Genomic DNA, 17,958 nt, shown 5'->3' on the forward strand with positions numbered 1-17,958 from the left:
GGCTGCTCATCTGCGTAGAACGTTTAACTGGAAAACAGCCAGGGCAGTTGGCTTACATGTCAGTGGCCACATTCCCTGTGCAATGGCCCAAACTGAAGACAGTTACAATCCAGCCTCTGGCTGAAAGGAACAGTTGATGGGTCTGGGCTGGTGGTGAAAAACTGGGTCAGCAGGAACCCTCACCAACAGGGACCACTCAGGGCTCCCCCTCAGTTGATGGCCCTGTCATTGTCAGGCCTGAACCCAGACAACAGGGAAATGTTAGCTGCCTGCTGCTAGGAATAGCAGTGGGGCTCTGCCTTCATGCCCTGGTGCCCCAGACCCGGGGCTTGTGCCTTTCTCAAACCTCCTGGGGGGCTGGGGTCGTTTCTTGGGAAGTCATCTCGCATACACACGATCTGCCCTCCCGCAGGAAACAGAGATGGTGGCATCCTACAAAAGAATGGCTTTCCTGCCTTCCTTCCATCACGGATGGGTCCTCGCTCTCCTGAGCAGCCACAGGGCCCAGCGGCCGCCAGAGGGCGCACACGCCTGCCGCACGGCTGCTGGAGCCGCGTGGGCGCTGCGACGGCCCTGCCGGAGCACTGCAGCTCTAGCCAGCACCGCCCCGCTGCCAGCCAGTCCTCCAGGCACAGGACCTGAATGCAGTCTCACGTGGCGGGGTGGCCCCACCCCGACCCTGCAGAGGACACAAGGCCCATCACTGTCCTTGCGCTGCACCTGTGGCAGCAGCAGGCCCTCGGGCAGGCCCAGGCAGGCAGGAGCCTCTCCGTGGAGGCTGAGGGCATCTGCCAGCCTGGGGACCAGAAGCTGAGTCAGATCAAACACGTGTGAGGTGCTGCCCCCAGAACACCTTTACGGAAAAAGGACACAAATGAGGGTCTCCCTGGTTGGCTAGGGCTGCCTAACTACACCTAAGCTCTCAGAACATTCTGGAATGTTCCAGCTGACAGCTCTGACCCCACTCCAGTTCCTACCTGTGGACTACGGGGAACAGAAGCCCCACCGAAGCTATCCGTTTTTTCAGGGGAGAGGTGTACTCCGGGTCGTGCTGGCCTTGGGGGGCTAAGCTGGCCTCTATAGGGGCTGGTACTGCAGCACCTCCCAAGGAGCTTGCTCCCTGGAGAAGACCCTCTCAGTGGGCTACTGATGTGAAAAGTGAAACTTGAAGTGTTGTTCAGTCATGTTGCACTCTTTGCGATCCCATGGACTGTAGCTAGCCAGGTTCCTCTGTCCATGAAATTCTCTAGGCAAGAATACTGGAGTGGGTTGCCATTCCCTTCTCCAAGGGATTTTCTTGACCCAGGGACTGAACCCTGGTCTCCTGCATTGCAAGCAGATTCTTTACTGTCAGAGCCACCAGGAAAGCTTGAGTTACTGGTGTAATTGCTCTCAAAAAAAGCACCTGGCAATTTCTACTGGGATTGTAAAACATCTGCAACCTTGACCTGGTAACTGTCCTTCCAGAACTCTCCTCCTGAGGAGATCGAAAATGCACGGGACATTCAGCACAGTGTTCCCTCATCACAGCTCAAGGTGGGGCACGCCCCCGTGTTCCCCAGGGAGGCAGTCTCTGCCAATGAGGGCCCAGTCCCGTGCGGAGCAAGCACCCACCTTGGAGTGGTAGGCGGCGGAGTTCTTGGCCACGGCACACTGCTTCTCCACCAGGAAGCAGAACCTCCGCCTCTCCTCGGTGAGGGCGGTCTTGTAGCCGTCGGACACGTAGCTCTCCAGCTCACCCTGCTTGTTGCCGATGGCATCGATGTACTGGGGGTGGGAGAGGCAGATGAGCCCGCAACGGGACAACACCCCGTCAACCTCCCGTTCTGAGGAGCCCCACAGAGGCGGAGCACACCTCCCGGCCAGCCCACCAGGGTGGGTGCTCGGCCGTGTGGCCACTCACTTTGGCCAAGAGACTATCCCGCTGAGCCACTGCCCCCTGGTGCCCTGGCAGCTGCATGTGTGGGGACCATGTGGCAGACTGCCTGGTGAGGCTGGTGTGGCAGCTCCCTCAGACCCAGACACCAACCATAAAAGCCATCCTGATAGTCGGAAGATCAGGACAGCTCAGCTGGCACTATGCGTTGGAAAATGACTAGTTCACGCACGAATCCCATGGGAGTGGGCAGAGCGCACAGTTCGATGCTACAGCACACCAGAACGCTCTGGTTCTGCAGGATGGAAAGTTCCAGTAACAGTCCCAGCAAGACTCGGGGCAGCTGTCCCAGGGAGGCCTGCAGGCCCCCCGCGTCTATGTGCGGCCCTGCCTCTGGGATGCAGGAGAGCCTTCCAGCCCCCTCCCTGTCTCCCCTCTCTCCCCAAAGCCCACTCCACGCTCCACAAGGGGCACAGACTCCTCTGTCCTGAACTGGGATCCCCCTCTACCGTGCCGGCCGGCCGAGGGGACCAGCCTTCACAGAATCAAGCCCCATCCTCTGGCAGGGGCAGACCCGGGCCACGAGGGGGTGGCCTCCCCCGCCTGACTCACCGCCTCCCCCACAGCTCTGACTCAGCATGGGTGGGTGGTGCAGAGCCGGGTGGGTGCAGTGCAGGCTGTTCCTGGCCCCTCCCTGGTCCCCGCTTCGCAGCGGTGTGCAGCTGTAGGGCAAACGCCTGCTGGGTGTGGGCCGTCCCCAGCGCTGTCCCCAGCTCAAGGCTCTGCCAGTGTGAGCCTGCCTGTCCAGCACTCTCACCAGGACAGGGACCCTGCTCCCCGCTGCATGTGCAGACCACCCTCCCTTCAACACTGAACCCCACTCTCCTCACCCTGAGAGCTTAAACGGGCCTCCACGTGGCCAGCCCACTCCCCGACCCCGGAGGAATCCGCCCTGGCCCTCCTGAGCAGCTGCAGGGCCAGCCAGGCCACGAGGTGTGCCTGACAAAGTTCGAGCAGGAGGGGAGAGGCCCTCAGGGCAGCCCTGCTGGCTGCCTCCACCAGCCCGCCTCCCTGCTCCCGAGCCCCACGTGGTGAAACCCGTGCACACCCAGACCTTCAGCCTCTGCCCCTCAGCCTGCAGAGTGGCTCCTCTAGGAAGCGGGGGAGTCTGCAGATGTGGGGTGCCACAGCAGGCAAGGCTGTGCTGTGTGAAAGGACCCCTCAGATGCTGCCCACCAAGGGGCTGGCTCACACCCCAAAGCCCCCATGTGGACAAGAGGCCTGAAGGTGGGAACACCCGCTGGACACAAGGGCCTGGATGGGGCAGGGCTCGCTCAGAGACGGGGACACTGATGCAGGCCCCTGCTGCCCGCGTCCCATCACCTAAATAGCACCCGGCATTAGACCGAAACCTCCCAGGGCCTCCGCCCACTCTCCTCCGTGGCTGTCCTACCCACTCCGGGGGACAGTGGAACATCGGTGTGGCCCTGCAGGCTTCAACCAGCCCTGAACCAAGATGCCTCCCTTGGCCTGCTCTCAAGTACATGGCTGCACCTGGTCTCAGCTGTGATCCTGAGAACCCCCTAAGGGGCTTCCAGAGTCTCTGCAAAGCTCTAGAAGGAGAACTTTGGGGTTTAACTCTAGTAAAAGCCGCAGCCAGCCGGTCCCTGGGGTCACCACCTCCCACCCTCCGGGGTGCCGCTCCAGTGCCAGGCAGGCCTGGGAGGCAGGGTGGGCGTGGGGTGACTGGGTAAGAGAGGCTGAGGCCCTGAGAAGTCAGCACAGAGCCTCGAGAAGGCAAGCCCAAGGGAGGCACCCACGATCACCTAAGCAGAGACTTTGGGGGCGGAGGAAGACACCTCCGTGAGCGGTCACCCCAGGACAGCGGTGTAAACCGGGACGTGGGCCCCCCGGGTCCACCCGCCCCGAGCCCGCTGCTGAGGACGGCTCCTCCTCTCACCGCCCGGCGTCCCATCCGTCCTGCAGCCGGTTTCTGGGTTTTCAGGCTGCGGTAACGTCTTTCACCTCAATGTTCCCACTCCCTGGAGGGGAGAGAAACTGGCTCCGGGCGAGCTGGCGCGGGGTGCTGGCCTCATTAGCTGCCTGGCAGCCTCCCGTGCCGGGGGAGGAAGCGGCGGTTTATTTTTAAGATTTCCATTTATTCAAACAAGCCCCAAGATTGGCCAGAAGCAGCTCAGGTCTCAGGCAGGGACCCGGGGGCTCCCGGAGCCACGCAGTGTCTTTCCAGGACCACACCTGCCCGGGACGGGGCAGGAGAGACGTCGCCCTGGCTGGGGTGCCCGGCCCAGGAGAGCTGACCCTTCCTCCTCACCCAGCATCCGGCCAGGACCCAGGCTGCCACTTCTGTCAAGGAATAACTGCCAGCCCTCCTGACCTTCCCCAAAGCTGCCTCCTTGCGGAGAGAGGCCATCACTTTGAAGGGCAGACCCTAGAAATCTAGGCCAAGTGAGGAGCTTCGTATCCAAAGGGGCGGGAGAGGAGGACACCCCAGGCCACACTGGCCGCTGTGGGCAGGGGACATTCCCAAACACGCAGGAATGCCCGCACTCTCTGGGACGGGCAGAGGACAGAACGTGCCTCACCTGACAGCCCTGAGGGGTTCCAAACAGGCCACAGAAAATAGCCTGAGCCTGTCCCCGCCACAGGGGGGCACCGTGGCCAGGCTCCCAGCGTCCTGACTCCCCACCCCCCACCCCTGCTCCTGGCTTAGCGGGTGCTATGGCGACGGCACTATAGAAACACCCAGCTGAAAGCATTTAAGACCCACGGAACGCTCCCACTTAGTCACCCTGGGCTGAACAGCCCTGTAATCCGAGAAGACAAAAGTGATTGGGACACACGTCTCCTCTGCAAGCGGCCTGGTGACTCAGAGCGGGGGAGGGGCGCTCTAGCAAACACCCGGGGCTCTGGTCTCCCTCACCCAATAGGCCACCCAGCTTTCCCACATTTCTCCAAATTTCTCCCATGCGGTCCCTAACCGCTGCAGCTGGGGAATGACAGAGGGACCCTTGGCCCTCAGCTGTCACTGCCCATGACCATCACTCCAAGGAGACAAGGAGGGAACCCCGGCAGCTGTGATGGACAGAAAGGAACAGCCGGAATGGGATGCCCCCAGCTGCATCCGGTCACTGGGTACGTTCTGGGGGCAGCCGGTGGCTTTCCTGGACCCTTGGACCCTGTGCCCAGGCCAAGAACAGGATGGCCAGCCTTCGGTTCAGCGGACTGTTAAGAATCTCTCTTAAGCACAAGAGCTCCAAGCAGGGCTGGGGACCAGGGCTGAGCAGAGGGCAAGTGCGCCCTCCTTCCCATAGGCCAGCAGGCGGAAAAGCCAGCAGTCAGCAGTATGGGGCACGTGCTGTGGGCACATTCTCAGGCAGAGAGCGCAGTGCCCCTCGGGTGACACAGACCCAGGGGCCCAGGCTGCCCATTTTCCTGAGAAGGGGCCCACAACCATCACTAGATCGGCAAAGGGTTCCGTGACCAAATAGAGAATGTGAGGCCACTTTGGTCCACACCAGTGGGTTGGACACGCTGACAAAGGCCTTGAGGCCCAAGGGGATGGGTCTTAGTAATCTGCGAGCACCCTGAGCCAAGGGCTTCGGTGGCTGCTGGGGAGCCCGGTGGCTTCTGGGATCCATGCCACCTGGGTCTGCTTTGCCGCCCTGGGACCTGGAGGAGGGCAGAACCTGGGCTCCCGTGCCCACCTGCTGGGTGGCCAAGTCTCTGGACCCTTTGGGTCTCAGGTTCCTCAGGGGCTGAGACACAACGTCACCACCCAACTAGGCAGCCCCTCCTCACGTGACCCCAGAGGTTTCGCAGGTACGGAACTCACACCCAATTTCAAAGACTCAGCAGGAAAGAGACAAACACAACACACCTCACTAGTATCTGGCGCAATGATTACGTGTCTAAATAACACTCTAGATGTGTTCTGCCCAGTAAAACGCTTTTCCTGTATCACACTTATTATGTGCCCACCTCTCAGTGCAAAAAGACAGGGGCCATGTGCCTGGCGCTGCCCCCAAAAGTCCTCCCAGCTCTGAAAGCAGAAGTCGCTCCAGATTTCTCACAGTGTTATCTAGCTAGGCAGCCCACTGGGGGGGCTTAATCTGGGGAACTGGGGGTAGGTACGGGGCGGGGGGGCAGAGTCCCCCGGAGGACTGAGCAGATGATGCCATCTCGGGACACAGAAGCCCTAAGAGGATACTCTGGCTTTTCAGTTGCTTTACCCAGAGGACCTCTGCTTATCTCCAAGTAAAGAAGACATCCCACTGCTGGGATGTCTTGTCCATAGATGTCTTTCGCACTGAAGAGCTCTTTATAACAAGAACAGCAGACACATAAGGGGCTTAAACCACTGCCGTCAAACATCATGTGTTATCGGGACCAGCCTCTGCCATTATCTTTTTTGAAGATCTAAATTATGGTTATTTTGTTTTTGCTTTGTTAATTACACATCCCTTTAAATAGAACAAATCTCTCCCCTTTCTCAGACCGCAGTCTGAGCCCAGGGAGGGGGAGCCGACTGCCGGAACTGCCTGCTGCAGTCAACACAGGCCCTGGCAACAGCCCACACCCCACAAAACAGAACACCCGAGGCCCTGCTCTCAGCATCTCAGAGAGGGAGAGCGGAGGATGGCTCAGGACGCAAGGGGGGCTCTCAGCAGTTCTGGGTCCCCCGGCAACCCCCACCCCACTGGGTGGGTGGGCTGGGGTGGCTGGGCCATCTGCCCTCCTGACAGCAGGAGCCTGCCAGGGTCAGCAGCTCCAAGGACCAGGCTGCTAAGGACCTGGTGCTGGGCTGGCAGGGATGGTCAAGGGCCCTGGCCCGCTGCACTCAGGAAGCCGGTTTGGCCCACACTGGGGGTGACCCTGCCCCACATCTATGCCCACCCATCTGCCTCCAGCCTTCTCTTCCTGGGCTCTCACCTTTCCACTGCGGTCTCAGTGGCCCCTCCCTCAGAGCCTGCACAAGGGCGGGAAGGACGCGCTCTGTCCCCATGACCCCTGCTGGTCACACGTCACACACCAATGTGAATCCCAAAGGCACGTTGACTGCTGGGTTTTCTAACAGTCACGGTGCCCCTCAGAGGCCGAGGACTCCTACCTAATCAGAGCTGGGCTGGGGGTGGGGCCGAGGGAAACAGAAACGGAAGAAATCCTTGGCCAGGTCCTGCAGGATCTGTGAGGGGGACGTGCACCCAGAGCCTGGCCAGCTCCACCTTCCCAAAGGGCTTCACCGGGGACGGCTCATGGCACAGCCACACCCCAGCCCAGACCCTTCTGTCAGAAGCCCCGGAGACCGCCGACCAGCCGGGGGCCAGCTGCCCATCAGAATCACCTCGAAGCTTGGAGAACCTGACACTCAGGCTACAATACAGCTATGCACCCACGCCTGGGGAGGAGGACCCCAGGCCAGAGACAGCGCCAGACGAGGCCTGTGGCCACACACTGTCAGACACGCGGTGCGTCCTCCACGACCACCCCGTGGCACTTCAGCGCCTGTGAGCCGGCGGTGACAGAGGTGTGGAGCGTGACCTCGCCGTGTGGTCAGCGCTTGGGGCGCTCCCTACTTCTAGAAAGAAGCCCGCGTCCTAATTTGCGCCCCAAATGCCTCTAAGTGCCTAATTCCTGACCTAAAATCAGTTCTCTTCATGGAAATCCCAAAACACAGTCTCAATTACCAGCAGTTCCTGAAGATGGCCGGCTCTGACCCAGTCCCCGTCACGGGGAACCCGTCACAGGCTGACTGGCGGTCAGTCTCCCCTGGCACCACCCGTGGAGCGTGACCCGCGGGTACAGCCCCACCTCAGTGCTCAGTGCAGACGGGCCGCTCGGCAGCAGAGGCGCCTTGGGGAGGCATGTGGCTGCTCCAAGGGCTGACCTGTGCCTGGCAGGTGCCCAGAAGCCTCTCTACCCTCCCTGGTGAGTGTCCTGTCCACACTGAGCTCTAGTCAGAAGCGGAACAAGTGGGCCAGGGGCTCCAGAAGGCTCACAGGTGACCCCAGGGATTGCCCCGGGCAAGCCCACCTGTCTCAGGAGCACTGAGCCACCTGCCTGTGGGAGCCCTGGGCGCACACCCACAGATGGACACCAGAGCCACAAGACTCCATCAGTCTGGGTGTCCCATCTCCTCTGCCAAGGGGTGTCACAGCTCAGGTCAGCCCAGGCTGTGGCTCGGAGATGCCCAGGTGGGGGCCCTGTGCCAGCCATGGGGCTCGGGATCACCCCTACCTGCACATACTGCCCACTGGGCCACACATGGCCCAGACCCTGGTGAAGGTCCCCAGGGTGCCAGAGACTCTGGGACTCACAGAGGCTCCGAGGGAGCAGGGGGTCGCCAGTGCCTGGGGTCCTTCCCCACCTCCAGGGGTCCACAGTCCGGAACCCACCCCCACTCGGTGACAGTGCACAAGTACACCCGCTTGCAGCAGGCACGTCTAGCGGCCGGGTCACTGCGGTCCAGGTGAGGCCGGGCTCTCCAGGGCCGGGCCATGAACTACAGTCTGGATGGATGGAGCTGCCCCCACGGCTGATCTGCTACTGGGTGGCCTGTGTGGGAGCACTGCAGGTGGAGGGGCGTTCTAAAAAACAGAGACGGGGAGAGCAGAGTCCTGCCCTCCCTCAGTAAGAGTCTTTAATGAGCCGCTTTCTGTGACTCGCAGGACCTTGGCCAAGGCGAAGGGCTGGGCCAACTCAGCACGCCTGCCCTGCCAGCCGGGCACTCCTCCCGGGGAAATGGTGGGGAGGGAAGGGCTATCACACCAGAAGGTCCCAGGGCCCTCCCAGCCCCTCAAAGCAGACATCAGAGCCTGGCTCCTGGGCCAGGTCCGCAAGGGTTCCAAGGATCAGAAAGAACAGCCCCAGGTGCTGAGGGGCCCTCAGATGCCCGAGTGGGTTGGGCATCCCCACAGGCCACCAGGTAGACCAGAACTGTCCACGAGACGGGCAGCTGGTGTACCTTCCACCGGCTCAGAGCACACCAAGCGCCTGCCCCCTGCCGCACAGACATGGGGTGAGGGACTCTGACGACCCCCAGCCTGGCCTCTCAGGTTCAGCGTCACCAGGGAACAAGAAACACTCCTCGGACTGCCGCTCTGCTTCCCGCCCTTAGAAGATAACTGGAACAAGGTCACGTACTGCCTGTCACCACGTGAGCAGCCTGTGCTGGACGCTGGGAGGGACAGGGTGGAACACAGCCCTACCCCGCCCCTGAGTGGAATAACCCAGGCTATTAACACTGCAATAGCACCCTCAGGAGACTAAGGGGCAGGTGGAGAAGAGGGGTGGGGATGGGTTTGGGAAAGTGAAAGATGCTACAGAAAGGCTGGAGCTGGGTTATTACTGCAACTCCGTGAGAAACTCATGAGGAAGGGGCTGCAGAAGCCCACTCCCCTGCAGGCGTGGCTGCTTCCCACATGGTGGGTTGCGGTACTTAGCTGTCGTCCCCTGCCCATCCTCTCCACCAGGAGCCCCAGGCGCAGAAGGCACAGAGGCCGGGCCGCTCCGGGGGAGCAGGGGGCCTGCTTGTCCACGCCTTACTCAAGTGGCCAGGAGCAGCCTCGTGGCCCCGGAGGGCTCCAGAGGTGCTTGAGGGCAGTGGTGTCGGCACCAGGGGGCATGCCATGCAGGGAGGCCCCGATGGTGTATGTGGTGCCACCAGACTTGCTGCCCTGATGGCCGGCAGGAAGAGCAGGGCTTTAGGAGCGGAGGGGTCCACCCCAGCGGTCACCCCATGCTTGTGCCCAGGAAGCGCTTCCACTGCTGACCGGGTTGGGGGGGGTGGCTGTCCTGTTTCTCCTCCTCGGACGCACGACCTTGGAGAACAGCGTCTGGGCCCGATGTATGTCAACTGGCGGCGGGGTTCTGGTGAGTCAGGTGTATCGGGGCCATGCCTGTCACAGGCCACACTGTCCTAATTCCTTGCCCCCACCCCAGCACACAATGTCTGCAACCAGGGCTGCCCCTCCTGTGTCCTGTAGCACCATCTGCCTCACACCGCAGGGCCCCTGAGATGCTGAACGGGCCAGTGTCTGCCTGATGGAGGCTCTGAGCCCACGCTGGGCGTGGGCATTTGTGAGTCAATCGGAGTAGCGGTCTGAGGTCTCTCTCTGAGGCAGGAAGGTTCCCTGTGGGTTCTGCTCCTTTGGCAGAGAGCCATGGCACCCACCGAGGCTGCAGGACAGGGCTGCCAGCTCTGGGACGTGGGGCACCCCCACCGGAAATCCCCTAGGAGAGTGGAGCCTGGGTCTGATCCATCAGGAGGGCCTGTCCTTCACTGCTCTCTGAAAGGACCGAGAGTCCTGACACCATAACAGGGGCCCGAGCCCTCCGGCGTGTCCCTGCAGGCAGAGCGCCCGGCACGTGCAGCCGGGTCCTACCTGCAGCTCCTTGTCCGAGTACTTCTGGGGGTTTTTGCTCCCTTGGCTCTTTTTGCGGAGTTTCTTCAGCTCAGCTTGGCACTTGTCCAGCGCGTCACCTTTGCTCCTCTGCTCCGTCTGGTATTTCTTCAGGGCAGCCTGAGAAACGAGTGCCAAGACAATGTGGGCAGTGAGCCAGCGTGCCCCTCCCGCTCTCCACAGGGCCACGGAGGCCCAAGCTCGTGGATGGCAGGACTTGCGCGGCTGCAAACCTGAGGCCTCAGCTCTGCGCACCCTGGAGATAAAGATCAGGGCTAGGACCGCCAGCTGGGCCTCCCTCTTCCACCCCGGGGCGGGAAGGGTGTGAATTCGTGTAATGAGCACCGGGAGTCCAGGCCCCTCGCCCTTCCGGTCAACCTGGGGGAGGGGACAGGACAAGGAAACTCGTGACAGCAGGTCAGAGGAGCTCGTGCAGGTTCCACACGATGGCCACTGCACATCATCGTTTTTACTAAAGCAGCTGAGAGGCAGGGGCAGAGGACCAGGGCGTGTGGGGCATCTGATGCAGGAGTCCACCAAGGGGTCACGTTTGGTCTCAAAGGGGCACGAAATGTCAGAGGAGCTGCGGGAAACTACAGGATGCAGAGCTCACAGGAAGCTGGAAACCCCTTGGACTGAAGAAGTGTGCACACAAAGCCCAAGCAGGGCAGGTGGACCAGCAGGAACGGGTGGGCTACTTACACTCAGGTACCTGGAGTCCAGCTCCACCTTCTGCTCCAGCTGTGTGAGCAGCTCATTGTGAAAAGACTTCAGCTGGTACCGAGAGAAAACAGAGGTCAGCTCTGATGTACGCCCCGAGGGAGGGAGCCACCTAGGAGAGGGGGCCGGTCACCACGACAAGGGTGCCCAGGACGCTGGGTACCCCCATGGGAGAGAGGAGCCTGTCTGACCTGTGAGCCAATGACCCTGGTGGCCCCATGGAAACAGGCGGCCCCGGGAGAGACTGCTGAACTGGAGCCTGGCCTTCGTGGCCAGCTGAGTGTAAGACCCCATCTGGCCTGTGCCCTGCTCTCCCAGGTCCTTCTGTATACCCCTAGGCCCCACGATGGTCACCTCCTTCATATGTGACTTCTGTCTTGGGCCCTGGGTATGCCCCAGACCCGAGTGTGACCCAGAGCAGCACACGCCTCCCTAGGGGACGCACGGCGAGGCACATGCTCACCTCCTCCACTTTCCTCCGACAGCGCCAGCCCACCTGCAGCTGCCCCTCCCTCCCCGGGCCTCCCTGGGAGGCTACAACTCACCATTTCTTCCAGCTGATTCTGAATCTGCCTGTGGACTTCGGCCATCTGGAAGAGAACGTCCCCTGGAAGGCAGATGGCAGGAGAGAAAAGCAGAAGGGAAGCGAGAGTCTCAGGATCACTGCCCCATTACCCCTCCACAGTCGGGGAGCACGCACCGGTGGGCTGGGCACTGGGGTTGCTGTGGTCTAGGGACCGGAAGGCGGGCAGGGGTGCGCTGGGGGCAGGCGGAGGGGTGCCTCTCCAGGTGATGCCACCCAGAGAGATGGGAAATTCTAGAACAAGGACGCACAGTTGCTTGGTGTCTCTGGGGGCTTGCGGGTGTCTGCATCGGAGCCGAGGTTCACGGTAGAGGTCAGATGAGAGGCCCTACTTTTGCAGGTTTCAACCCTGCCTGCTATCCCACGAGCACCGGCATCTACTCTCACTCGTAGGCGCCAACTACCACTGCCCCAACCACCTCAGGCCCAGGCAGAGGCGGCAGCCTTGACGAGCAGCCCGTGTGTCCTGGGACATAGTGTGGAAGGTGGGGCGACTGTGGAGGGAAGGACCCCATGGCCCAAGACATGCTATGGTCAGCAGAGCTCCAACATCCAGCACCCCAAATCAACGCCGTGGTATAGAAGCTCCGAGCTGGGGCACACACAACAACTGCCTCCAGTGACCCTCAGGGCCACCGCCCACACCCACCAAGTCAGCACAAAGGACCTCCGTGGACAAATGGCTCACTTCCTCCCCTGCAGAGAGTGGGTCTGGAACGGGCAGTGTGGGCTGCATTCATTCCACTGGCAAGTATTTGCTAAACAGGCGCTGACCACGCACTGTGGCCATATGGAGGAAGGCCTGTCCCTGCCCTCGGGATCTGCTGACTAACTGTCCCGGAGGTGCTGCCTACACCAGGATGTCCCTCCCCTCGTGGCCAGGCCACTCAGGGCTCACATGATCCAGAGAATTCTTTGGTGGGGGGCAGCCATGAGGAGCACCCCTGGTCTCCAAGAGGCTTGCTAGAAAGCAGAACAGTTCCTGTGCCTCCTGCCCTAAAGGGACAACGCTGTCTGCCCTCCAAGGTCACATGGATGGCATGCAGGTGATCCCTCCCAGAAACAAAGTGGGGTTTGGGGGAGGCCAGCTCCTCCTGGTCATCAGGCCATTCCGCCAGCTGCTCTCAGCCCTGATGACCACAGGGCATGGTGACCACTGACCACATGTGGTCAGACTCCACCAATCCTTGGGGCAGGCTGCCCAAGGTCAGTGGGCTGTTAGATGGCTGCGGTGCCCACTTCCACCCTGCAGGCTCTGGAGCCCTGCCTCCTGTCTGAATTCTGAGTTCTCACTCTCAGTGTGCTGCTGGACTGAGTTCCCAAAAGACTGGCTTCGCCTTGGACATATGGATGTCTATTGAGGGAGGAGGAAAAGACGAGAGCTCCTCTGAAGGTCATCTGGCGGCTGGGAGGAGCTGTCGTGTGCTAGGGAACAGGCCCCGCAAAGCCAACCACACGTCCCCATCAGGCGACATGGTTGGGGGGTGATTTTCCTGGTGGTCTAGTGGTTAGGACATGGCGATTTTACTGTTGAGGGCACAGGTTCAATCCCTGGTCTGGGAACTAAGATCCTGCAAGCCGTGAGGTGCAGCCAAAAGAGGAGATACAAGCATGTTGGCAGGTCCCCTCGGTCATGGGTTCGGATCACACGTGGCTGGGGTTCACCAGGCCCTGGGCTGAACATCCAGCCTGCCGCCTGTGCCAGTGGAGAGGAGACCCCCTCCCAGGCGATACGTGAGGAAACACAGACCCCAGGCTGGCACCAAAGGCAGCAGGCCGTGCACGGCTGCTGTGGAGAGAGGAAGACGCCCAGACCCAGCCTGAGGCCGTGAAGGGTGCTCGCGGGCAGGGCCCATACCACAGCATGTGAGCGTGAGTGAGCACGTGGGTGTGAACGCAGTGTCTGTGTGGGTGTGAGTGGGGAAAGGCGTGTGCATGTGGGTACACAGGGTGTGTATGGGAGTGAGTGCCTGCATGAATGCAGAGAGAGTGGGTGTGAGCGTGTGTGGCCATGTTGCACGTGGGTGTGGAATGGGCACACTTGTGGCTGTGTGCGTGAGCCTCCGGCTCCCTTCTCTCTCCCAGCAGCACCCCAGGGCTATGTTCCCGTAGACACGCGGCTCCAGGAAGCTAAGTGACCAGAGGGACCAGGGCTTGGCCACACAGGGTCTGCCTCCAGGACCACGCTCACCCACGAGCGGGCGATGAGAGGACGGGGCGGGGAGACGCCACAACAGGGGCAGACTCCGGAGCTCCCGGGACATGACCCCCAACCCAAGATGATAAACGTTACTGAGCCACCAGGATGCCAGCTCTGGGACCAGGGTACGGGGGACACCCATTTGGGACCAAGAGTCCCTGGAAGTCACTTCCCTCAGGGTCCAAAGAGCAGCCTGACCTTGTGCCTGACGGTGCTGTCTGGCGCAGGGAAACAGGGAGGGGCGGCGCCTGGGGACGAGGAGGCCCCGCCTCCACCGTGGCCACTCGTGGTCAGCATGGTTGATGGTCAACCACGCGCCCAGGGCTGAGCTGAGGTCGACCTGCCCCAGCAGGATACTGTTCAAGTCTTACTCACCCTCTCCTAGCCCTGATCCACTTCTCCACCCCGATCCCAGGGGCCTGGCCAAGGACAACAGGGGACAGAAGGTTCCTGGTCCCTGTCCTTGGCTGAAAAGGAACCACTGAGACAAACAGAAGCAGGCAGCCCAGGGGACAATGCCAGGCTGCCGCCACCCTGACCCGCCTGGCACAGACCTGCAGCTCCCGAGCGGGGTGACGATCCCCCAGATCTGTGGGGACACTGTCCTGTGTCAAGAATGGTGCGCACCTAAGTCTGAACCCACAGGTCACCCTCGGGCCCCAAGGGCTCTCTCAAGTGCCACGAAGTGCATGAATAACACAGTAAGTGGCGTTGTGGGCCGTACTCGTGGCCCCAGAATCGTAAGTTAACATCCAGGTCAAACTGAAAACACGTTATTTCCTTAAAAGGCCGTACACAACTAATTCAAGATCATTTGAAAAATGGCAAAAACAACAACAAACAGCAAATCCTTTAAAAAAGGAATTTTTGTTGCCTAGAAGAGTATGCGTAGATTCTCGAGGATTCTGGCCCCTGCACCCCAGGCTCCATCAATGTACTGGGACGCACCCCATCGCCTCTGCTGGCCAGAGACCCCACCAGTCCCCGGGGGTGCATGCAGGGAACAGGCACAGGGCTCTGAGCTAAAAGCCAGTGGTTACACAAGCCGGTCCACACGGGGAACTTACACAGTGTGTTTTACAAGCCACTGCAGTAAGTCCCGTGACACGTCTGCAAGGTGGTGGTGTGAGCATGTGCGAGCCACTGGGCGGTGGACCCGAAGCACCATGGGGGCACTGGGCCAGCTGCAGGAAGGAGATGGTCACCCCGCCCCGAGATGAGGCTCTGCCCCGAACTCAGCTCCCCAGGAAAGCTGGGAGCCTCAGGCGTCGGCGTGAACAATCACTGGTCCTTTTTAACCCAAGGTCCTTCCGGGTCCTGGGAGGTGGGCTAGTGAAGGTCCTTGGTGCCAGGGGGCCAGCCAGAGCCTCATCCCGTCCCTGGGTTCCGTGTGCCTCCCCGCTTCTCCGAGCTCAAAGGACAGCACGAGGGGGCACACCTTCGCAGGCCCACCCCGCCCAGGGAAGAGGGGGCCGTGGGCTTTGAACAAGGCCTGTTTGGGAATCCAGGTCCGGGTCTACAGTGCAGGTGGGTCCTAAACTCAAAAAACCAGGTTTAAGGTAGCAGCTCAGACCTGGCCTCACCAGAGCAAACAGTGGGCGAGCAGGGTAACCAGCTCAAGTGCCACCAGCTGGTGGGCCTGCCAGGGTCCCAAGACGTGTGAACACAGGGGGCAGTGGGCAGGTGGCCAGGCCCCCGGGTGCTGCAGAGGGGGCGGTGGGCAGACCACCCTGGCACTGAGGAGGGTTCGAGAGTGGCCCTTTGGGAGCAGAGACAGGAGAAGGGCACACACAGGTGCCACGGGGCTTCACCGGGACAGAACCACATGAGAAACACACACAGGCACCTGAGAATTGGGCGACGCCCTCCTCGGCCCTGCCACCCTGTGTTTACCCTGCGAGGAGGCCACCAGGTCAGCGGTGAGTCACCTCCGGCTGCACGCCCTTCAGCTCTCAGTTTAAAAATTCCTGGTACTCCCGGTAACCTCATCAAACACCCGCCTCCCGGCTTTGGTTAAGCGTGGAATCCGGTACACACGGCAGCTCCCTGCCCCCAGGGGAAGGCGGGGGCTGGGGCAGTGCTTCCGCACAGACACAGGCGATGTGCCGATGTGCCGGTCACCACCTTTCCCTCCATCACAGTCTGGCGGGTGGTGCAACTAGGCCAGGACAATGTCAGGACAGTCGCCATCGACTTTGCTCTGGACACCTGGGGCTGGGGAGCCCAAGCATCCTGCAGATGGTGTGTGGGCCCCTGAAAAGAGGCAGGGCGGTGGCCTTGGGAGCCAGGCAGGGCCCTTGTCCCCCAGGGTGGTGGCCTTGTCCTGGGTGACGACGCACAAAGAACTGGTCTAGCCTCTTAGTAGGGACATGGCCCCCAACAGGGACACAACCCTGGAGCCAGGGTGGCTGGACAGGGAGGGCTGGAGAGCCCGGCCTCTGGGGCCCCCAACAGGCCACTCTGTCCTCAAGGGCAGTCACAAGGTTGAGCAACCGCCGCTCCTAATTCCAGAAGGTTCTCGTCACTCCAGAAACCTGTCCCCATCAGAGGTCACTCCCCTTTCCCTCCAGGCTTGGGCAACCACTCATCTAGTGTCTATACGGATCTCCCTGCTCAGGGTGTCTCCTATCAACGGGATCCCATGATGCAGACCTTTGTGTCTAGCTCCCTCGCCGAGCGTGTTTTTGGTTTTTGAGGCTCACCGGCGGCAGTGTGTCAGGGCTTCATTCCCTCCCTAGTCGGATGACATTCCAGGGAAGGGGTCACACTTTACCTAGTCATCCACTGATGTCCGCCGGTGGACATTTGGGTGTTTCCACTTTCAGGCTGTTACAAACACTGCTGCTGTGACAATCAGCTCTCTCTTTAGGAAGCAGTTTTATAACAACTCTAAATTCTGTTTGTAAACAATCTTCACAACACGATTTTTGAGGTTTTTCCCATCTTCTTAGAGAAAGAAAGTCCACCAGCCAGCAGATCCTGGGGGGATGCTGGGGAGCTGAGTAAACAGGGGGCCTCTGGCCAGCACCGTGACCACGTCAGGGGCTGGAGCCTCAGCGCTGCCAGGCCCTCCGAGGTTCCTCCACAGCCAGCGCCCCTCCCAGGCACCCACTGCCACCTCTGCAGGGCCTGCTCCCTGCTCCAGGCTCGTCCAAATCTCCTGGGAAGACGAGGCTGCAGATACTAATAGGAATTGATTCCACAACGAGGAGCTTGCCTCTCCAGCAAGTCGGGGTGACTCAGCATCCCTGTTGCTTCAGAGCTCAGCCAGGAGGGTGGGGGGCTGCCCCAGGGGAGACTTTGCCCCCACTGGCCCCCTAGTAGGAGCTGGCTTCTACCAAACCCAGGGATCGTGAGCCAGGGAAAGCACCAGGGCTGTCGCTCTGCTTCTATTTTACCACTGATACAAAAAAATTCCCAACAGATTCTTAAGAATGGTGCACAGCCCCTGGCAAGAACCTCAGGATAAGGACAAGGTGGAAGGGCCCGGCATCGGCCAGGGTGAGTGTTGGCCAGTGCCTGGGGCCCAAAGGCACCCACCAAGGGGAGGAGAAGGCAGAACCTAGAGACCCCGCCAGCACAGAGGCAGTGTGGGCATGTGCGGGAAGGTGAGGGCACGGCTGAGGAAAAGGGGGCCCCGGTGTGGGAAGGCCCCACACCCGGGAGGACGGCAGCGGGGCAGACCCTGAGCAGAGCGGCGTGAGCAGGACCAAGGCCCACAGGAGGCCAGGGGCTGGAGCCGCTCGCTTGGAGCTCCAGGCCAGGTCTAGCCGCCCAAAGGGCAGGGCCCCACTGTGATACAGGAGGAGCGGCAAGAGTCAGGAGTGAGATGTCTTCACTCACTTTACATGTGTTCAGGGATGTACGATCCACCACTGATATCTCAGATCTCAGAAACATTCAAGTGTTTCCCCAAATTGGGATCTTTGGGAAAAGATAAAAGAGTCCAGGAGACTAGAGAAAGTTACATGTACCAGAGTTTTAAAAGGCACAGACTCTAGAAACTGCAGGCTGGTGTCTTGATGTGGGAGTTGCTACTGTGACGAAGGTGACCTGCTCGCAGCCTGGGGCACTTGCTCACCTTCATCTTACTTACCCCTCTGACAGTTGTTTTGTGAGCACATGCTCCGTGCAGGTGCCGCTGCAGGTGAGAGTTAAC

At 60.8% G+C, this 17,958-nt stretch overlaps 1 protein-coding gene across 9 annotated transcripts in view; it reads right to left on the minus strand.

Moving 5' to 3' along the window:
• BAIAP2 (BAR/IMD domain containing adaptor protein 2) overlaps nucleotides 1-17,958 on the minus strand; it is a 63,580-nt gene that overhangs the window by 14,246 nt on the left and 31,376 nt on the right. For all 9 annotated transcript variants that reach the window (XR_011468023.1, XR_011468022.1, XR_011468020.1 and 6 more), the window contains exons 4-7: nucleotides 11,562-11,623; nucleotides 10,999-11,070; nucleotides 10,279-10,416; nucleotides 1,615-1,767 (exon numbers count right to left, since the gene is read on the minus strand). Coding sequence is in view for 5 of the 9 variants with exons in the window: in XM_005907645.3 (XP_005907707.1) it covers nucleotides 1,615-1,767; nucleotides 10,279-10,416; nucleotides 10,999-11,070; nucleotides 11,562-11,623 (425 nt within the window). In the remaining 4 variants the exon portion in view is untranslated. The remainder of the gene's footprint in view (nucleotides 1-1,614; nucleotides 1,768-10,278; nucleotides 10,417-10,998; nucleotides 11,071-11,561; nucleotides 11,624-17,958) is intronic.

This window comes from Bos mutus, chromosome 19 (genome assembly GCF_027580195.1).
Source record: "Bos mutus isolate GX-2022 chromosome 19, NWIPB_WYAK_1.1, whole genome shotgun sequence".
In the NCBI taxonomy this organism is placed as follows: Eukaryota; Metazoa; Chordata; class Mammalia; order Artiodactyla; family Bovidae; genus Bos; species Bos mutus.